At 43.3% G+C, this 21,423-nt stretch overlaps 1 protein-coding gene across 3 annotated transcripts in view; it reads right to left on the bottom strand.

Annotated features, from left to right (window-relative positions):
- Positions 1-1,076: 1,076 nt before the first annotated feature.
- The window catches only part of ANO6 (anoctamin 6), a 179,545-nt gene continuing 159,198 nt past the window's right edge, over positions 1,077-21,423 (bottom strand). For all 3 annotated transcript variants that reach the window (XM_073619954.1, XM_073619955.1, XM_073619953.1), the window contains exons 17-20: positions 21,072-21,277; positions 18,778-18,980; positions 4,818-4,923; positions 1,077-2,423 (exon numbers count right to left, since the gene is read on the bottom strand). In XM_073619954.1, coding sequence (XP_073476055.1) covers positions 2,217-2,423; positions 4,818-4,923; positions 18,778-18,980; positions 21,072-21,277 — 722 coding nt within the window. In that variant the 3' untranslated portion in view covers positions 1,077-2,216. The remainder of the gene's footprint in view (positions 2,424-4,817; positions 4,924-18,777; positions 18,981-21,071; positions 21,278-21,423) is intronic.

Below are 21,423 nucleotides of genomic sequence, written 5' to 3'. Positions count from 1 at the left end.
ATATATGATGGGTGCATTTTTAAGTGCAGGTAAGGGCTGTGGGTGTGTGTGGACAAAGTTGAGGGCGGATGCAGATAAAGTGGGTAGATCAGACTGGGAACCAGGGACTCCAGGGTCCACCCACTACAGCAAGTTGGGTGTAACTACTTCACTACTTGCTGTCTAAAGTACTATAGCAGGGAAGTTTCAAGACTGGTGGCCAGGGGGGAAAGAGTGTAAAGGCCACTGCATCACTAATCGCTTACTAGGGTAGTTATGCTCCTTTGTTATTTACCATCTCTTTCGCTGAGATGGTGTATTGTAATATATATATATGTCTAAGCCTATGTTCCTTTTCTTCTCCCTTTTTTCATGTAAACTTGTAATATCAGATAAAACGAATAAACAGAGATTAAACAAACGGTATAGTGCCTGGTTGCCGAACCGTTATCTATTTTGCACCGGTCTTGTGAAATGGAACTTAAAAAGGGACAGAGCGCTTTAAAGCGCTAAATAAAGAATGGCTTTATAACTACCTGCATAACAATGAATGGAAAGAACATTTTATTTAAAGGTATGAATGCACCTTTACAATGATGCATGAATATTTCTGCCCGTTTTAATAAAATGTGTAAAGAGAAAAAAAAAAAAAAACGGATTATCTTACCGGTGAATCTACGAAGATAATAGAATGGAACATTGGCATCACTGGTCAATTTCTGATACAGCCTCTAAAAACCTTCCTGTCATGGATAAATCTCAGGCCATTCTGACAGACAAAACTTTTCAAGTACTGAGAGTGCTGAAGAATGCCCTCACCTTCCTGTCTCCTGCACATCTCTAATGGCCATAGAGACTGTCCTTTATAGTAATGTGTAGGGATGGACCTTAGTTGCAAGCTCTGACACTATCCAGAATTTTGCTGGTCAGACTGGCTGAAATTCAGGAAGGTCTGAAAGGCTTCTGGCGCTATGCGCATACATTTTCAAATGTGCATGTTCACATAACATCTGCAGCAATTTGAACCCCTTCCCCTCTAGTCCCAGAGTCTCTTTAGGTCACACTGTTAGCTTTAGAGATTGATCACCGGAATCCAATTACAACTGGACAGACAGTTCAGCCCTTAGTTTTATTATCCAATCAAATTACACTTCTTATAAATCCGTACTTTACAATATTACTACAATAACGATAGATGACAGAAACTGCTGAAAATAAGATAAACACATTCTGTATGTCCTAGCACAGCTATGACTGTCAGCAGTTTTATTATACATAGTAATGCAATTCAAAGCATTTAACTGATGTGCAAACAATAGATTTTCTGTAAGAATTATTAGCAATATTCATACTTTTTTTGGCCGTAGCTGGAAATTAAAACAGTTTATACTTGAGACTGCAGTCTTACCAGCCACATTTGACACTGCTCAAAAAGTTTTGCATTTGTCAGAAAAATACTCGCTGAGACATACCACAGATCCAGCTGTGGTATTAGAGAAGAGTATAGATGCACTATAGGAAAAACTTCATAAAGAAATATAAGGCAACATTCTAATAAAGTGGTTTTTCCCTTTTAGATAACATAGTGTGTTTCACTCCCTACAATAAGCATTACAAATGTATCAAACAGGTAAGGGTAACCCATACAGAGATGCCAATCCAATCTGTTATATAGGTTTAACACAGGTTATTGCATACATTGCTCAGAAACGTGTACATCAAAGTTGTTAGTGGTAAGGCCATATGAATATTAAACATACACAAGGACGGATAATAAAAAAAAAATACAAAACACACACACTGTACAGTGGAGGGTTTCATTTTTGGTAGGCTTATATCAGATACCTAAAAGCCTTATCATAGATAGGAGAAACCCCCTGAAAAGTTCCCCCTTGGAGAACCATGATACCTTTAAATGAAATTCAGAAAATGGTTAGTACCAGATAATTCAATGGGAATATGCATGAATAGGTATACTGGCTATTATATAGCACCGTTAAATACAAATTTGAAATAGAACTAAATATTTTTGGATGAACAGTATAATGGTTCATAGGAAAAAGGCAATATTTTTTGTGTCAGACACAACTTTACCATTATTTTCAATTATTTGGCTCCTGAAAGGTATGTATATGAAGATAAGTTTTCTTTCACTGTTGCTCCTCACAACTCCAGAATGTTTATACAGTGTGTATGTGAATGTACATACACATACCTAAAAAAGAACCTTTGTGAGTCTAGTCAGATTTTTTGATACCAAAGTTGTCCATTCCTTTAAAAATTTTGTCTGCTAGACCTCCCATTTGTTTTTTTACAAGTTTCAGATGTCTCTCATGTAAAAGCTTTTGTATAAGGTACTTCTCTCTCTTGATTTTGTCTTTGGTTTCATTAGAAATGTCCGGGATAAGGTACGATATTATAAACTTGACGAAGTAGACAATATGCTGTGAGAAAGCAACAGAATTACAATTAAAAATAAAGAACATCATCTAAAGAATACATGAGATTATGTACTTATGACTTTAAAGAATAAGGCTAGGTTCACACATTAGCGAGTCCGTGAATGGGCTTCTGTACCTGTGGAAATCATGGGAAAAAAGTCCCCGATACGAAAATGCACTGCTAAAGAAGAGTGCGTTTTGCCTGGGAGTTGGGCAACACAGGCGATTTACGTTCCTGGGCCCACTACATTGTGAACCTAGCCTTAGTGCAATTTTAGACAGAACAAACGTATTGCTATTGCTCCGGTGCCCTGGCCTAAACCATCCCACCCTCCACAGATCGGTACTTACCAGAATCCGTTGCCAGCAGCCTTCAGGAATTGTTTACATCCCGCACTTCAAGACTCTGCTGGCCACACCTGTGCACTAAATTCCTATAGACTTCTATTGAGTCATCAACTTGGTTGGGAGACCGACTTCGACAAGCGCGGTCAGATGAGGGAGACTTACAGGTTGGGTTGTAAACAATCCCTGAAGGCCGCAGGTGACAGATCTCGATAAGGATCTATGGAGGGTGAGAGTGAGTGGAGAAGGTTTAGGTACAGGTACAGGGGCAAAAAAAAGTAAGTGAGATTTGTCTGAAAGCAAACTTATTCCTTAACTGTGCAGAACATAAAAAATATTAAGAAAAGTAATAAAAACAAATGCAGCAACACAAATAATCTGTTTAAGCAATGAAAAAAGTGACATTTTTGTATTGAAATATATTCCACTGTTGTGTCTTCTCTAAAAGAATGAAAGATAACAGCTCATTGGTTGAAATGAATTGCTGCACATTACTGCTCTTAAACCTGATGAGTCCTACTGTGAAAAAAGCAATAAAGCGCAGAAAATCATATCAATTACTACATTATGATAATGTGAAAAATGTAAAGCCCAACTTCAACTGAAAATAATGTTTGTTTATAGTTTTGAACAGCGCTGAGAAAAGTTAAATGCATTCTTCTGCATTACGGTAAAAAACATTGCACTGTCATTTACCCCCCCCCCACGTAAAGTGGAGCTCCATCCAAAAGGGGAAGCTCCGCTTGTCGTCCCCCAACCCCCCCCCCCCCCAACGCTGCCACATTTGGCACTTTTTGGAGGGAAGGGGGGATCGGGTACCTGTTTCTTGCCAAAAGTTTTCCTTGGTCAAGATGGCGGCGCCAGCCCCTGATAGCCGTTTGAAGAATTGGCTCGGATGGGGACACCGCTGAATCCTTGGACAGGTAAGTGCCCTAATATTAAAGTCAGCAGCTACAGTATTTGTAACTGCTGACCTTATTTTTTCTGAAGGAGCCTGGAGCTTCTCTTTAACACTTCCCTGACTCCTCTATCAATCCAGTGCTGTGCCCAGTCTTCTCCCTCTTTTTCTGGTCTCACAAGGCTTTGCTGATAGCAGCGGGAGCCATTGACTCCTCCTGCTATCAGTCAAATCAAGTGAGGAGAGGGTGGGGCTGAGCTTCACTTTATATGTCTATGGACACACAGAGCCTGGCTTGGGAGTGTGCCCACACATCTGCCCCTATAGTAAGCGCCCTGTTATGGTGGCAGACAGAGAAGTGCAGAAGCCCAGACTGCTGGTGGGGAACACCAGAAGCTATATACCATTGCACAGAGCAGGTATATATAAAAAACTATTTTAATTTATATATATTGGAACCTCTGACAAGTTTAATTGCTGCCTGTGTCTCCAATAAGGGGAAAAAGATGCAATGCAGAATGAGCACAGTGTCAATGTAAAAAACACATCCACCTATAGGGGTGTCTGTTTTAAAGCGAGCTTGCCAGGATAGCCTCTATCTGTCGCAGCCAGGGCTTCCAACCAGTGCTTGGAGGCTGCCACTGAAAAACTACACAGGGTTCCTAAAAGACTCAGGGGGGCATTTATTAAAACAGTTGTGTATCAATTTATGTGAAATGTGTGTGTAAAAATGTTAGCATTCATCTTTGGGTCTGTTTTGCATCCAAAACAACAGTTCTAGTGCTGTGCTTCAGTTTGGCCATATACCATGTTTTTTTAACCACAAGCGGCTATGTTCATTTTTATAATAGCGAATTTATTTTGCAAATTACGTACATAAAATAAATCTGTCTTTAATAACTTTAATTATAAATAAGAGAGGCATTAGGTTAACAACTGTAATCAATAATGGTTTTGATAAATGTCCCCAAAAGTGCTCTCAAACTCCTCGCTAAATGAGACAAATTAGGATTTCTGCTAGACAAGCTTTAGATTCTGCCTGTGCTTCATAAATCCTCTTTAATAAGATGATGTTTGTTTTATCTCCTGGGTTATCATCTAAACAAATCATATTCATCCAAATAAACACACAATCAGCATGGGTCAACGTTTACCTCCATGACAATGAGGAAAGAGAGCTTGGCTGCAATAACATGCCAGTATAATATGCTATGCTCATACTGATGTTCATTGCCAGGTGGATATCGGAAATCACGGTATCTGTAAAAAAATGAATAAATAATAAATGAAAAAAAATGAGTAAAATGTAATACCCACAATTCACCAACAGATGGAGCATATCAATTATTTTTAGAGCTGCAAAGCTCTGGCTGGAATTTCACTTTTCATTACTGTGTTTTCCATTACAGTGTTTTCCATGCAGCTGTCATAATATCCAGTAACATATGTAAGTTATTTGCAAGTCATTGTGCAAAGAAACTGTGGAAAAGTCAATTTTCCTGCTGCTACAGGATCTATTTCACAAAGGCAGACAACGTTTACGTATTGGTAGTATGAATAACTTGTCCTTCTGCAAATTGTATTAAATGCTAGTTCATCGAAAACTAAACAATTAATTTTTTAAGAAGTGCTGGAGAATTCATATGTAACTTGTGTTAAGTGTAATTTGAATCTATTGAAGTGAACCCTTGCTGCTTATACATTTCTTCCATTCACTCACTCCTCTGCTGCACCTGCTGGAGCGAAGAGAAGTACCCGGGAGCTCTGCGTTTGGGAGATCAGGAGACTCTCTATCCTTCTCCCCTATGATGCAGTGCTAAGTACTTGTGCACCAATTGTCAGGCTTGATTGTTGTCATGTGGTTGGGGCTATTAACTTTAAGCAGGGCAATTAAACTATGCAAAAGCAATCATAAACACAAATTTGTGTTAGGACTTGTGAGTGCTGGGCTATGCAGGAAAAACCAAGTTAGACTTACCGGTAACTTGTTTTCCAGAAGTCTTTCAGGACAGCACCTGAGAGATAGCGACTCCACCCACCGGAACAGGAAACACCTTCTTCCTCCAAACTTTAAAGGGAGGCGCCTCCCCACCATACCTCAGTTGTAGTAGAGAAGACCTCCGGCCCCGGCTGGAACACATAAACACATACGTTAGTCACAGCATAGTATATACAATACAATAGGGCGGGATGTTGCTGTCCTGAAAGACTTCTGGAAAACAAGTTACCGGTAAGTCTAACTTGGTTTTTCCCAAGGCGTCTTTCAGGACAGCACCTGAGAGGATAACAGAGACTTACCCCCTTAGGGCGGGACAACAGCTTGCAGGACCTTTCTGCCAAACGCCTGATCATTAGCAGATGTGAGGTCCAGCCTGTAATGTTTCACGAATGTGTGAAAACTCGACCATGTTGCCGCCTTGCAGATTTGTTCAGGGGTGGCACCAGCTCTCTCTGCCCAAGTGGCCGCTAATGCTCTTGTTGAGTGTGCAGAAATTCCTGCTGGAGGAGACACACCTGCATGCGAATAAGCCTCTGAAATGGCTAACTTCAGCCACCTTGCTAAAGAGATTTTAGAAGCCTGGCAACCTTTCCTGTTGCCCGAAAATAGCACAAACAGAGAATCTGAACGTCTAAAGAGCTTTGTCCTTTCCAAGTAACATAACAAAACTCTTCTAACATCCAACATGTGAAAACAAGTCTCCTTCTCCCCTACTGGGTTGGGGCAGAAGGTCGGAAGCACAATGTCCTGAACACGATTTTGTACTGAAGCTACCTTTGGTAAGAATTTCTGATCTGTTCTAAGTATAACCCTATCTGGGAAGATAGATAAATAGGGTTCCTTAACTGATAAAGCATTAAGCTCACTGATCCTGCGTGCAGAGACCATGGCAATCAGAAACACAGACTTAAAAGTGAGATATCTGAGTGGCGCTTCTTCCAAAGGTTCAAAAGGACTCCTTGTTAGAGCCTGGAGGACTATCGACAGATCCCATTTTGGAAACAACTTAAGTGGTGCTGGTCTGGATCTCGTAAGGGATCTGAAAAATCTGGTTACCAACGGATCTGAGGCCACCGATTTTTCTAGGAATACTGCTATCGCAGCTACCTGCACCTTCAAGGTACTAACTGCTAGTCCCTTGTCAGCGCCAACCTGTAAAAATTCCAGAATGGAAACAAGACTCCCTGGGTCATGGTCAGATGAATTACACCATGTATTGTAAACCTTCCAGACCTTGGAATAGATATTTCTAGTCACCCTTTTCCTACTGGATAATAGCGTAGAGATTAACCGGTTGGAAAAACCTTTGCTCCTTAAGAGCTGCTCTTCAGATACCAGGCTGTGAGCGCCAAAGTGGCTACCTCTGGGTGATTTACTGGCCCCTGAAATAGTAAATCGTGCCTGAGGGGCAGATGCCAACAAGGCCTGACCGCCATTTTCAGAACGGTTGAAAACCAAGCCCTTCTTGGCCAAAAAGGCGTGATTAGGATAACCGGTACTGTTTCCCCTTGAATCTTTCTTAATACTAAGGGAATTAACTGGAATGGGGGGAAAGCGTAGCAGAGATGGAATCTCCATGGATACGCCAAGGCATCTGTTCCTAGTGACCCGTCGTGATTGCTTAGGGAAAAAAATTGCGGAACCAAGGCATTCTCCTTTGAGGCGAACAGGTCCACCTCTGGCAGTCCCCACTTCTCGACAATCATGGCGAAAACCTCTGGGTTCAGCGACCATTCTGCTTCCCGAATGGGGTTTCTGCTCAGGAAATCCGCTACCCTGTTCAGGGATCCCCTTAGGTGGACTGCTGATAAAGACAGCAGGTGTCCTTCTGCCCAACGGAGAATGCTCATGGCTAGTACTTGCAGCGATTTGCTCCTTGTACCTCCCTGCCTGTTTATGTAAGCCACGGCCGTGGCATTGTCTGTTAGTATTTGAACATGCTGGGCCCGAAGCCCGTGAGCAAATGACTTCAGAGCCAAGTCGATCGCCTTGAGCTCTCTCCAGTTTGAGGACTTGGTCGCCTCTTTCCTGGACCAGTTTCCCTGAGTGAAACCCTTTTCTAGGTGGGCTCCCCAACCCCAGGAACTGGCATCGGTTGTCAGCCTTTTTCCGATTGGAAAGGCCCAGACCAACCCCTCCGATAGGATATCCTGCCTTTTCCACCACCATAGTGACCTCTTCACTTGGGTTGGAACTCTTACCTCTGAATCTAGGGATTCCAAATTGTGATCCCAAGATCTCAGAAGAAAAGCCTGCAGATGTCTGAAGTGCAGTCTTGCCCACTGAACAGCTGGCATTGACGAAGTCAGAACACCCAGGGCTGACATGACCAACCTTACCGTCAGCTGCTGGTTGGTCTGCAAAAAAGACACTGTATCCTGGATTTTTCCTTTCTTCTCTGAAGGAAGAAAAATTCTTTGGCTTACCGAATTTATTATATACCCTAGAAACCGAATCTCCTGAGATGGTTCCAGGGAAGATTTTTGGAGATTTAGGATCCAACCTAGAGACTCCAGATGGCTGCATGCTCTGCTTAAATTGCTCCTCAACTCCTCTCTTGAGGGGGCGAAAAATAGCAGATCGTCTAAGTAAGGAATTACTGCGATTCCCTGAAGACGCAGCGGAGCTAGGGCTTCTGCCATTACCTTGGTAAAAATCCGGGGTGCGGATGATAGCCCGAAGGGGAGGGCTCTGAATTGCAGATGCTGAATTCTGCCTTCCAACCTTACCGCCAACCTGAGAAACCTCTGGGACTGGGATGAGATTGGAATATGCAGGTATGCATCCTTTAGATCCACTGACACCATGAAACAACCTGGAGTCAGAAGATTTCTGGCGGTGAAAATTGAGTCCATCTTGAACCTTCTGTATTTGATGGCTCTGTTTAGTGGCTTTAAATTTAGAATTAAACGAAATCTTCCTGTTGGTTTTTTTACCAGGAAGGCATGTGAATAGAAACCCTCGTGCCATTCCTCTGGTGGCACCGGGATTACTACACCCTGTTGCATCAGTTCCTCCAGAGAGGATTTCATGGCCAGGGCCCTTATTGGATCTCGAGGAGCATTTGTTACCAGAAACCTTCTTGGGGGGCTTCTGGAAAACTCGAGAGTATAACCCTGCGAGAGAGTGGTCAGAATAAACTGACTTGTAGTTATCACTGACCACTGCGGAAGAAACTCTCGTAATCTTCCGCCGACCCGCAGAGATGAGTCATAGTGAGTTTTCGGCCTGTGAAGGAGGACGGAAGAGAATTCCGCCTTTGCCCTTCGCCTTTTGCGCGGACCAATTTTTTCTCCTGCCCTGAAACTTATTTTCCTGCTGTTGCTGTTGAGTTTTTTGAGGTCGAAAAAGACGTTTTGGGGTCTGCTTTTTCTTTTTGACCGGAAAGGACTTCTTCTTATCGGCAGTTCTGTCTAGGATATTATCTAGATCAGGGCCAAAAAGAAGGTCACCTGAAAAGGGAATACCACAAAGTTTACTCTTTGAAGCTGTATCACCTGGCCAGGTTTTTAGCCATAAAGCTCTTCTCGCAGCATTTGCTAAAGCTGCAGACCTAGCTGACATTTTGATAGCTTCAGCCGAAGCATCAGCAATATAAGCAACCGCAGAAATCAGGGTAGGAAAGGAATCTAAGATCTCCTGCTTGGGGGAATCTGCCACTATATGAGATCTAAGTTGGTTCACCCAGCCGTCTACCTCCTCTAGGGAAAGCTTAAATTTGGAAGGAGCCACCTCCGCTTCCTCACCCTCCTCCTCCGAATCTTTAACGGAAGGAGTAGGGGACTGCTCTTCCCTGATAGAGGGGCCTTCAGGTAAAGCTTCTACCATGGGGAAAGAAATAGAACCCTGGGAAGCCTCAGAAGTGGATGGCTGACTAGCAGCTGGATTAACTAAAGAGTCACGAAAAGTCTGAATCGTGGCGTATAGTTCCTTCTTTACAGAGGCCACCAGATCATCACAAACCGAAGCTGATTCCTCCTTAACTAAAGAAGTGATGCATGTACTGCATAAGACTTTTTTCCAATTTTCTCCCATTTTGGCCCTGCAAGAAGGACATCTCTTTTTTGGGTCAGAGCTTTTAGCCTGTGAGAGAAAAAACAAAAAAGGGAAAAAAACCAGGGGACCTTTTAGTGAGACCCGGTCTCAGCTACACAAGAATCACCCACAGGTGCACTAAGAAGAAACCAGTCAGCCTCTAGTGCCCAGACAGGCCCCTTGCCACTAGGGGGTAAGAAAAAAGAAAAATAGACCAAACCCAGGAAAAGGAAGAAAGGCAGACTTAAACTGCTGCTCCTACCTGAGCTTTACTGGCGCCTGTGCCTGTCCCCACCGCTGCAGACGCTGAGTCCTCCATCTCTGGTGTGCAGCTCCTCACTTGTGGCTTTATAAGCCGCTTCCGGACTCCCATAGTGCATCTGCACCGGACCGGAAGCGGAAGTAGGCGCCAGTTCCTGTCCTCCCTCCTCCCCCCTTGCATCCACGCCGGAAATGACGCTTCTGCTGACCCAGCGACCCCGCCATGTCACTTCCGCCGCGCCTGCCGGCCAAAAAACATGGCGGCGGCGCACGCGCACCGCCGCCCTATGACCGCGCGGATCACCGGGTCTACGGCTCTCTCCGAGCACCAGGAGGGGAAGAGGAGCCCGTTTGCTACCGCTGCCGAGGCTTGGGTAGGCCGGGAGGACAGCGGGTCCCTGAAGGAGGAAAAAAAGAAAGGAAGCCCGTCTCCCAGGAGCACCTGAGAGAACCTGACTCCCCCCTCAAAAGATGTTCCCTCCAGGCCGGAGGAAACACAAAAACTGAGGTATGGTGGGGAGGCGCCTCCCTTTAAAGTTTGGAGGAAGAAGGTGTTTCCTGTTCCGGTGGGTGGAGTCGCTATCTCTCAGGTGCTGTCCTGAAAGACGCCTTGGGAAATGTATATTTTTGTCTGATGCCATAGAGATCTCCAACTGCTTACAGCTGAAGTGGACTTATAGTCAAATGCTACCTTAGGATTGCCATAACATTATAGCATCTACTAAGTCGGGCATAGACGTTTTTTTTTCTTGCGATTCCCCTATTAACACGGTCAGTGTTGTCTAAGGAATTCCTCCCGCGAAGCGAGGAGCCGTCCAGGCCAGGAGTCACTGGCAATAACAGCATGAAGATCTGACATGCTGATTGTACCCAAGTCAATCGATGGATTGACTTGGGTACAATCAGCCTGCCCATAGATGGTTCAAATGCCGGCCGCTCCCTACTGAACAGGCCGAGATTCAAACCATTTCTGGCCAACTTACCTCTTCATTTATTAAACTCAGTAACACCGTTAATAACATGATAATATAATAATAATAATAATAATAATAATAATAATGTGGTCATATTTAAAGTGACACCATCATGGAAGAAGGGACTGACGCTGATGGACCCCTTAAAAATGCTAGTTGGCAGTTATGTGGGAGCAAATCATTTTAAAATGTATATATGATCAAAATATAATATCACATATTAATTTCCACATTGTGTTTAAAGCGGTAGTAAACCGCTGGACTTATTTTTTCTTTTTAAGCTGCACGATAATGTCATAATGTGCTAGTATGCACCGCATACTAGCACATTCTGTAACACTTACCTTAAAACAAAGCCCTTCCAGCACCAAGATGTCAGAGCTGCAGGTGCTCCCATCTTCGCGTGTTTTCCTTCTGGGTTTGCGGCTCTGGCTGTGTGACTGGCCAAAGCCGCGATGACATCACTCCTGCGCATGCGTGCGGGAGCCGCAGTTTACGGCACAGGGCTCTGAAGGAACAGCCCGGGTGGCCGTTCCTTCAGAGCGTATGTGCCAGTGATGTCACTGGCTGCATGTACAGTAAATATCTCCTGAACAGTGCAAGTTTAGGAGATATTTACACTACCTATAGGTAAGCCCTATTATAGGCTTACCTATAGGTAAAAGTCAGAGATGGAGGTTTACTCCCACTTTAATTTATTTCCAGCCCACTCCTATTAATTTGAATGATCACAAACGTACTTTGTGAAGATCCCCCACATTTAATTCCCTGAATTCTGTGACACAATACCCTGTGAGCAGGCACTGCTGTGTCACACATTTCATTGAGCCTGACTTATGAACTACAGATGTGCTGAAAGAAGGCGTTTCAGGATGCAGATTCAGCACAGGAATCACTGCTTGCAGACAACACGGTACCATGGGATATGTAGTCCTTAGAAATTGAATGCAAACAGCAGAATGGAAGCTGCAAGGCATGCAGGGAATCCAGGTAGTTGTGGAAAGACATGGCTGACAGACAGGCAGGACAACATGAAAGAAGATTTTTCAAGTAAGCTTATATTGGATTGTCAAAAATACCCATGGTATTACTATGCTGCTGTTATACAGTGAAAGTATACGCAGTGACCATAGATTTCCTTTAAGTTATACGCCAGGAACATATATGCTGTAAATGAGTTCAAGAATTCCATAGCTCTATACTTGCTTCCGTTAAGTGATTTATGAAGCACTGATAATGCATCAGCATGAGAGCCAGGCAACTTGCATTTTCAGCAATGGCAGCCTTAACGATTCCTTTATGACAGGTTTCCTTTAAAAGCCAAAGTCCAGGATAGTCCAGGTGAATATAACTGGTTTCCAGGTCAAAAGGAAAACTTTAACATTGGGCAGGATGGGTTAGAAGGATTTTTTTTAGCACAAGTTCATCTTTAGGAGCATGTTACACCCATATTTATGTAGGGTGTAACATGCAACATGCTCCTATCCACCCATCTCCCGCCACCAGCACTCTCCGCTCTGTGACAGCGGGCAATGGATGTTCTCCCCACACCCGTTGTCACAATTTAAAAACAACACGGCCCGTGCAGGGCTCTACCCACACAGCTGTGTCATTCACAGTTTACTGAATGACTACAAGTACTGTCATCCATTGCGGCTGATGACACACAATGACTGAATGAAGATCACAATAACTTGCGAGGGCATTGGTGAATGCCCTCATAGTTCTTCCTGCCCGTATCGGAGGTATGGGGAGACAATGTACTAAGGGTTTGCAGGATCCAGGCATTGCACCCGCGATCTGATCATCGTGGGTGCAATGGTTTACAGGATGCAAAAAAAACAAAAAAAAAAAAAACACTTTTTTTTCACCTGCAAAAAGATGTGCATTTATTATTATTATTATTTTTTTTTTTTTACAAAAGGTTAACTTAGCCTTTAAGCTGGCTGTACATGGCTTTTTTTTTTTTATGTTCAGCCAGCCAACAGAACAAAAAAAACAGAACCTTGAAATTGTCCCCGCTGTGTCATTGTATTCTGAAAGCTGGACTCCCCTGCTGTCAGAATACACCAGAAGATGCAGCCTATTGGCTGCATGCGCTGATCAAGCCCAGTCAATCGATAGATCGACGTCTTATGAACGGCAACGGCCATACATGAATCAAAATTTGGCTAGTACCTGCTGAACCAGACAAATTTCAATACATGTATGGCCAGTTTTGGAGAGGGGTTGAGAGGGAGGGATGGGCAAAAAAAATGATTTTAAGTGGAGTTGGGCTTTAAGTATAGGTCCATCTGGTATTTTCAAACAGACAGGTTACTTTGTTTCTATAGTTCTATATTTTATATTTTTTGAAAACTTGGCTGGTAGAGCTTAATCAGTACATACTGTAAAAGGAACAGTGCTTTATGAAAATCCAGTACATGCTGTTATGCAGCAATAGTATAATGGGTGTTACATTGTGTTCCTTGGTGGTAAAATTGCAGTTACCCGAATATCGGCCCTGAAAAATAAAATTAACTACACATAGTGATAGGTTAATTTTAGTTCATAGTACAGCATCTTATGTCTCTTGGGCACCCCAGTAGCGAGATCTCTGAACTCAAGCCGCAGGGTTTATGAGAATATATACACACAAAATAACTGCTGTGCTGTAGAACCCAACCACTATAAAAACCCAGCATGTGGCTCCTGCCTATACAACCCTTCAATAATTAATCACTTTTTGGTGGATTAACCCTACACCTTGTGTCTTTGGGTGTCTGTCTATTTAATGAATGCCAAATTATTGTCTGTGTTTACCAAGGCTATGGAGAACTCCACCTTGCCCCTTACTCTCTGCCTTAGCATTCCTTCTCATTTCCTTACTTGTACTGCTATTTGCTTTAGGCTACCTGCTACCCATCAGCCTGCTTTACCCCATTTACTGTACAGCCCTACTTGATCCTCTTCCATACACCTCTATTTTTCAAAAGGCATTTTTGTATAGTTGTATTAAACCTTTATCTGCTGCTTGTATGTTTCATTGCATGAGTTGCTTTGTGTTATTCTAAGCTTGTTTGCATTTAACCTGCTTGTTTATAGTGCCTCAGGCCCCATTCACCTCTAGCAATAGCAAAGTGTTGAGTTTTTAGTATATTTTTAAATGTGTGTTTTTTTTTTTTTTTTTTGAACAGCACCACCAGCTCCCTGCTCCAAAAACGTGCTCCTGTACCTTTTTTTGGCACCCACTTTGGCAAGTCTTTGGAAAGCAAGTTTTGAGAGTGTTGCACGTATTTTGTTGCAAGACAAAACGCCCGTTTCTTTTGCAGGTTTGGGATGCCATGAACAGTAATGGCACCCAAACGTGCATTGCGCATTTTGCGTTTTTCGCAGTAAAATCATGTTCCAGAATTGCAGACAGAATTGAGTGATTCTACTAGTGATTCTAGAGCACCCAGATATAAATGGGGCCTCAACATTGCACATATACCAGAAAAATTGTTTTGCTGTTGCAGCACCCTTGCAGTGGGGCCCTCCTGCATTGTAAGGGTTGATTGCTTATATAGTCTAGGAGCTGTTTTCAGATTAAGGAGTTAGTCATAGTCTAGGAGCATAAGGTTAAGGAGTAAGAAGTTACTCATAGTCTAGGAGCAGTGGATTAAGGAGTTACTCATATAGTCTAAAAGCAGAAGATTACGGAGTAAGCAGTTACTCATATAGTCTAGGAGCAGTGGATTAGGGAGTACGGAGATTCCCATATAGTCTAGGAGCCACTGGCATATCATCCATGTGTGCAGGGTGTTCACTGCACACGGGCCCCCAAAAAAGGGGGGGGGGCCACCGTGACCCACACTGCACACATGGATGATTGTTCCTTATGGGTCCTTTCACACTGGGGCGAGGCGTTATCGTAAGCGGCGCTTTACCGTCGGTATGCGGCCGCTAGCGGGGCGGTTTTACCCCCCTGCTAGTGGCCGAGAAAGGGTTAAAACCACCGCAAAGCGCCTCTGCAGAGGCGCTTTGCCGGCGGTATAGCCGCGCCGTCCCATTGATTTCAATGGGCAGGAGCGGTAAAGGAGCGGTATACACTCCGCTCCTTCACCGCTCCGAAGATGCTGCTGGCAGGACTTTTTTTACCATCCTGCCAGCGCATCGCTTCAGTGTGAAAGCCCTCGGGGCTTTCACACTGGAATTAAAGCAGCAGCTGTTTCGGGTCAGTTTGCAGGCGCTATTAGCGCAATAGCGCCTGCAAACCGCCCCAGTGTGAAAGGACCCTAAACGGGACGATGATTGGTGCAGCGGGGGGACAGTTGCGAGCACCAATCTTCCTGCATAGCTTTTCAGACAGCTGCTTCCTCCTCCTCTCCCTCTCCCAGCTGTCAGCTGAAGTGCCATACAGGGAGATCAGTGTTCGCAACTGTCCTTCTGCCACACTGATCATACCCCCAATGTCCGCCGTGTTCTCCGGACCCCTGTCCTCCTCCTCCGACCGATGTGTCCTCCTCCTCCTCCTCCTCCTCCTCCTCCTCAAGCCCCATGTTCTCTAGCCCCGTCCTCCTCCTCTGCCCCCCCCCTCGTTCCCCCCCCCAAGCGGTTCCCTCCTCTCCTGGAAGCTGTGGGGGATCTGTCAAGATGGAGAGCAGAGGAAGGGAGGCACATATACAAACTGTTGTAATTCCTACACCGTTCACCTGATTTGGATGTAAACACCCTCAAATTAAAGCTGAAAGTCTGCAGTTAAAGCACATCTTGTTCGTTTCATTTCAAATCCATTGTGGTGGTGTATAGAGCCAAAAAGATTAGAATTGTGGCGATGTCCCAATATTTATGGACCTGTCTGTATCTGAAAAGTGTTGCGTGCATTTGTATTCAGCCCCCTCTACTCTAATACCTCTAACTAAAATCTAGTGAGACCAATTGCCTTCAGAAGTCACCTAATTAGTAAACAGAGTTCACCTGTGTGTAATTTAATCTCAGTATAAATACAGCTGTTCTGTGAAGCCCTCAGAGGTTTGTTAGAGAAACTTAGTGAACAAACAGCATAATGAAGGACAAGGAACACACCAGACAGGCCAGGGATAAAGTTGTGGAGAAGCTTACCACTTCCTGCCCGCCATATAGCAAAATGACAGGCAGAAAGTGGTTATGTTATCCTGACTGGGCGTCACATGACATCCAGCAGGATTAGCCAAGATCGCATGCCCGCAGTGGCGCACAGCGCTGCGTTCGTGGCGAGGTGTGTCAGTCTGACACACTGCATCTCTGATCAAGGTAAAGAGCCTCTGACGTAGGCTCTTTACCACGTGATCAGCTGTGTCCAATCACAGTGTAAACAGGAAAAGCCGTCTATCGGTATTTCCTCTACTCGCACTGACAGACGCAAGTAGAGGACAGCCGATCGGCTGCTCTCCTGACAGGGATGTCTGCGCTGATTGATTATCAGTGCAGCCCCGGAGGGTATCCACTCGTGCCCATCAGGGATGCCCACCAGGGATGCCCACTAGAGCCCATTAGGGATGGCACTCTATGCCCATCAGTGATACCTGCCAGTGCCTCCTGATCAGTGCTGTCTATCAGTGCCACCTATCAATGCCGGCTATGAGTGCCCATCAGTGCTGCATTTAAAGTGCCTCATCATCAGTGCCAATCAGTATTGCCTCATCAGTGCCCATCAGTGCAGCCTCATCAGTGCCCATCAGTGAAGGAGAAAACTTACTTATTTACAAAAGTTTTGTAACAGAAACAAAGAAAAACATTTTTTTTTCAAAATGTTCGGTCTTTTTTTATTTGTAGCGCAAAAAATAAAAACCCCAGTGGTGATCAAATACCACCAAAAGAAAGCCCTATTTGTGAGCAAAAAAAATGATAATAATAATTTTGTTTGGGTACAGCGTTGCATGACCGCGCAATTGTCATTCAAAGTGTGATAGCGTTGAAAGCTGGGCAGGAAGGTGTACAAGTGCCCTGTATTGAAGTGGTTAAAGCAGGGTTAGGTTATACAAAAAATATGCCAAGCTTTGAACATCTCACGGAGCACTGTTCAATCCATCATCCGAAAATGGAAAGAGTATGGAACAACTGCAAACCAAGAAATGGCTGTCCAACTAAACTGACAGACCGAGCAAGGAAAACATTAATCAGAGAAGCAACCAAGAGGCCCATGGTAACTCTGGAGATCCACAGCTCAGGTGGGAGAATCTGTCCACAGGACAACTATTAGTCCTGCACTCCACAAATCTGGCCTTTATGGAAAATTGGCATGAAGAAAGCCATTGTTGAAAGACAGCCATAAGAAGTCCCGTTTGCAGTTTGTGAGTGAGAGGCCATGTGGGGGACACAGCAAACATGTGGAAGAAGGTGCTTTGGTCAGATGAGACAGAAATTTAACTTTTTGGCCTGAAAGCAAAACGCTATGTGTGGCGGAAAACTAACACTGCACATCACCTTGAGCACACCATCTCCACTGTGAAACGTGGTGGTGGCAGCATAATGTTGTGGGGCATCATGTTTTCTTCAGCAGGGACAGGGAAGCTGATCAGAGTTGATGGGAAGATGGATGGAGCCAAATACAGGGCAATCTTTGAAGAAAACCTGTTAAGAGTCTGCAAAAGACTTGAGACTGCAGCAGAGGTTCAGCTTCCAGCAGGACAACGACCCTAAACATACAGCCAGAGCTACAATGGAATGGTTTAGATCAAAGCATATTCATGTGTTAGAATGGCCGAGTCCAAGTCCAGACCTGAATCCAATTGAGAATCTGTGGCAAGACGCAAAAATATCATTCTAGATGTGCAAAGCTGGTAAAGACATACCCAAAAAGACTTGCAGCTGTAATTGCAGTGAAAGGTGGATCTACAAAGTATTGAATCAGGGGGGCTGAAAACACATGAAAGCCACACGTTCACATATTTATTTGTAAAGTAAAATAGAAAACCATTTATCATTTTATTTCCATTTCACAATTATATGCCACTTTGTATTTGTCTATCACATAAAATCCAAATAAAATACATTTATGTTTTTGGTTGTAACATGACAAAATGTGGAAAATTTCAATGAGTATGAATACTTTTTCAAGGCGCTGTATATTCTAGAAGCAGAAGATTAAGGAGTTACTCATATAGTCTAGGAGGAGAAGAATAAGGCGTATGGGGTTACTCATATAGTCTAGGAGCAGAGGATTAAGGAGTAAGGACTTTACTCCTTATTCCAGCAGACTCTCTCCAGTGCTGCAACCGGTCCCCAACAGCTGTTCTATAAGCTGAGACTGGTTCTGGTCATACTCTTGCCTCCTCAGCATACCATACATATGTTAATGTCTGTGATGACATGAAGGCTCCACTCACAGACTGGGGCTCAGCAGAGTAGGAAGGAATCAGGTAAGTGATACAACCTCTTTATCTCTCCTCTGGACATAAGCAATTAACCCTTGCAGTATGTGAGGCAACTAAAAGGGTGCATTTTTTTTTTCCTTATTTTCCTGGAGTTGGGCTTTAAGTCTGGCTATGCCACCCATAGTAAGGTTTCTGCCTTGGTTTCCTGATGGGCACAGCAGAAGGAGAAGAACTAACATATTCAGAATAATGGACTATTCTGGCTGCCACCATGAGACCTTTGGTTGCCCCTAGTTTCGGGGCAAGCACATGGCTGTGCATAAAGCTGCATAGAACCTTTGGCTAACACACAAGGGAAGTGGCAAGTTCAATTTAAAATCATTTTCTTGCAGGGTTTGCTTCAGCCCAGGTGGATGTGCGATTAATCTCATCATAATCTAATACAACTTGTCAGAAATGAAGAGAAAACACTTTAATTTTCCAGAGCAGAATAGGTATAAAACGGTAAAGTAGACCAGTTACTACTTGCCTGCATGTAGTTTGATTGCCAAACCATATTGGAGGAACTGGTCTGCTTTCATTCTTGAAATCTGATATGCTGAATATTGAAAGAGTGTTATTAATGTATCCTTCCATGGTGTTCGATGAATGGTTGCCATAGGGAGGTACAGAAAAAGACCAGTAATAGACCAAACGTGGTATCATGTCAGATGTAAAGGCAATGATCATAGCCTGTATTAAATAATACAAAATAAAAATGCAGTTTGCTCACAGATACATATCCGATACCCATATAAATATATTTCACACATTCTATGTACCAAATAGCTATTACTATCAGCTTATTTTCTACAATAAAGGTAGTTCCAGGGTACAATCAGGAGACCTGATAGCAGAGAAAAGAAGTCTTTATGGGTGGTTGACTGAATATTTTTGGATGGTTATAGAGATTATTTCAGTATAGGCTATTCTGCGTGTTACAACTCTGCTTTCCAAGGGCCAGTTTACACCACAACTTTTGTGTTCTAGGTGCATTTCTGCATGCGTGTTTACACGTTTTTGATGCATTCTGGTGCATTTTGCCCCTCCTTTTTTCTTCATCTCAATGCACGACATGTGCCTTTCGGTGCATTTTCAATGCGCTTTACCATGTTCCATACAGAAAAAAATGCAGCATGTTCTACTTTTGTTGGCTGCACTGGAACGCACTGCACTGGTGTGAACTAGGGCCATTGAAATACATGGAAAACACTGTACATGCCTTTTTGATGCAGATTAAAAAATGCACTGAACTGCATCTGGTGTAAACCAGCCCTAAAGGGTGTAAATCTCAACAAATCATATGTATATTCTGCTGGAAAACACATGCTGAAATGATCAGTCTGCTGACCCAATATTACAATTTTTGTGACAGAAAAACTATAATCCTGCATGACAATGATTCTATTTTGATTCAGTTGATAGTGAAGGGGAATTTGAAAATTCTTTGATTTGCCAATAGAAGATGAAGCTTGACTTTCTCTGTGGCAAAACATTCCAGGGAAATAACTAAACTTCCTGCACCATTATCATGTCTGAAGTGGAGTGCGCCACATTCACTGAACAAAAAGACCTGTTTCAGGTGTGGGGGATATCTCTGGATTGAGGATGAATATTGCAGCAAAAGCTTGTTTTTTTTTTTGTTTTTTTTCAATCTTTCAATAGGTTGTTCATTTTTGGCTCGTTATTTTTGGGAGGCCTTCACTGATTTGTGCACAGATTCACTCTATCTGCATTCATCAAAAATATCTCAAGAAAAGAAAGCCACCTCCTGTTTTGAATTATAAAAAACAATGCATGCGGTCAACCAAAAGTATATAGCCCCAAGTGCCCATTTCTGTGTTTGTGCTAATGAGTAGTTTGTAAGGTGTTTTTTTGTTGGTTGTGTACTAGTCAGGTCAAGCCCATCTAAACAGCTGAAGAAAGCATATAATTGTGTTGATTTACTAAAACTGGTGAGTGCAAAATCTGGTGCAGCAGTGCATTGTAGCCAATCAGCTTTTAACTTCAGCTTGTTTAATTAAGCTTTGACAAAACAAAACTGGAAGCTGATTGGTTTCTATGCACAGCTGCATCCGATTTTACACTCTTCAGTTTTAGGCTTTGTTTACACATATGCGAATTTTTCCTCATCCAATTTGCATGACAGGCAAGTGTGACCAGCTATCAATGGAGCCGGTTCACACATGTCAGGGGTGGACACGGTCCGGATTGAAAAAAGGGTCCGGTGCGTCTTTGGGTCCAGTTCATGCGCAAATTCAGGCTAAAATTCGGACTTGAATTGCACCTGAACTGGTTACAGGAACACACCGGACCCCAGGCACGAACCCCCAGCCGCACATATGTGAACCCGGTAGGGTTGCCACCTCATCCCTTTAAAACCGAACACATATTAATTACACAGGTTCTGCGGCTGATTAAGATGGTAATTAAACTCACTTGGTGCCTTATCTGACTTAAATTAGCCTCAGAACCTGTGTAATTCATATGTGTTCGGGTTTAAAGGGATGAGGTGGGAACTAGGGAACCCAGCCTTGGTAAATCAACCTCACTGTCTAATTAGAAAAAAAAACACAGAATGATTTAATAGGCCATTTAATAGGCCCTATCCAGTTGGATGTTTATGCCCATTTATAGTACAAGTGTGAAGAAACTCCTTTAAGGCTGCATAGGAAAAACACTGAACCAAAAAGGTTAAACACTGACTGTAGTATTGCTGTAGACAATGACAGCATGAGCTAATTTTATAAAATGAAAAATTAAGCCATTTTATACTTATCATACATTGGTCACCACAGCGAGTATGGCTACTCCTTGCATGATTGGCTGCCAGGCTCCAATGTGTTGTGCTTTCTCTGGTACCATACGCCTGAACTGGGTGGTGATCTTCCAGGCATCAACCCGAATTTCCAATAAATTATTCACAAGTGCTAACACAGGTGCAAGTGGAAATGATGCCACAAACAAGGTGACAAATCCAAATTGAATTACTGTTATGAGAGAAGGAATAAAGCCAAGTATTAAAACAACAGTATAGTAATGCAAAGGCATAATCTACAGTGTCTACCACAATAGCTTCCATGAGAAACAGCCATCGATATGTATATTTGTACACATTCGATGATGGAGTATGGGA

The sequence above is a fragment of the Aquarana catesbeiana genome, linkage group LG03 (genome assembly GCF_042186555.1).
Source record: "Aquarana catesbeiana isolate 2022-GZ linkage group LG03, ASM4218655v1, whole genome shotgun sequence".
NCBI classification, from domain to species: domain Eukaryota; kingdom Metazoa; phylum Chordata; class Amphibia; order Anura; family Ranidae; genus Aquarana; species Aquarana catesbeiana.
Note: the sequence above shows the minus strand (reverse complement) of the source record. Positions and strands in the feature narration are given on the sequence as shown.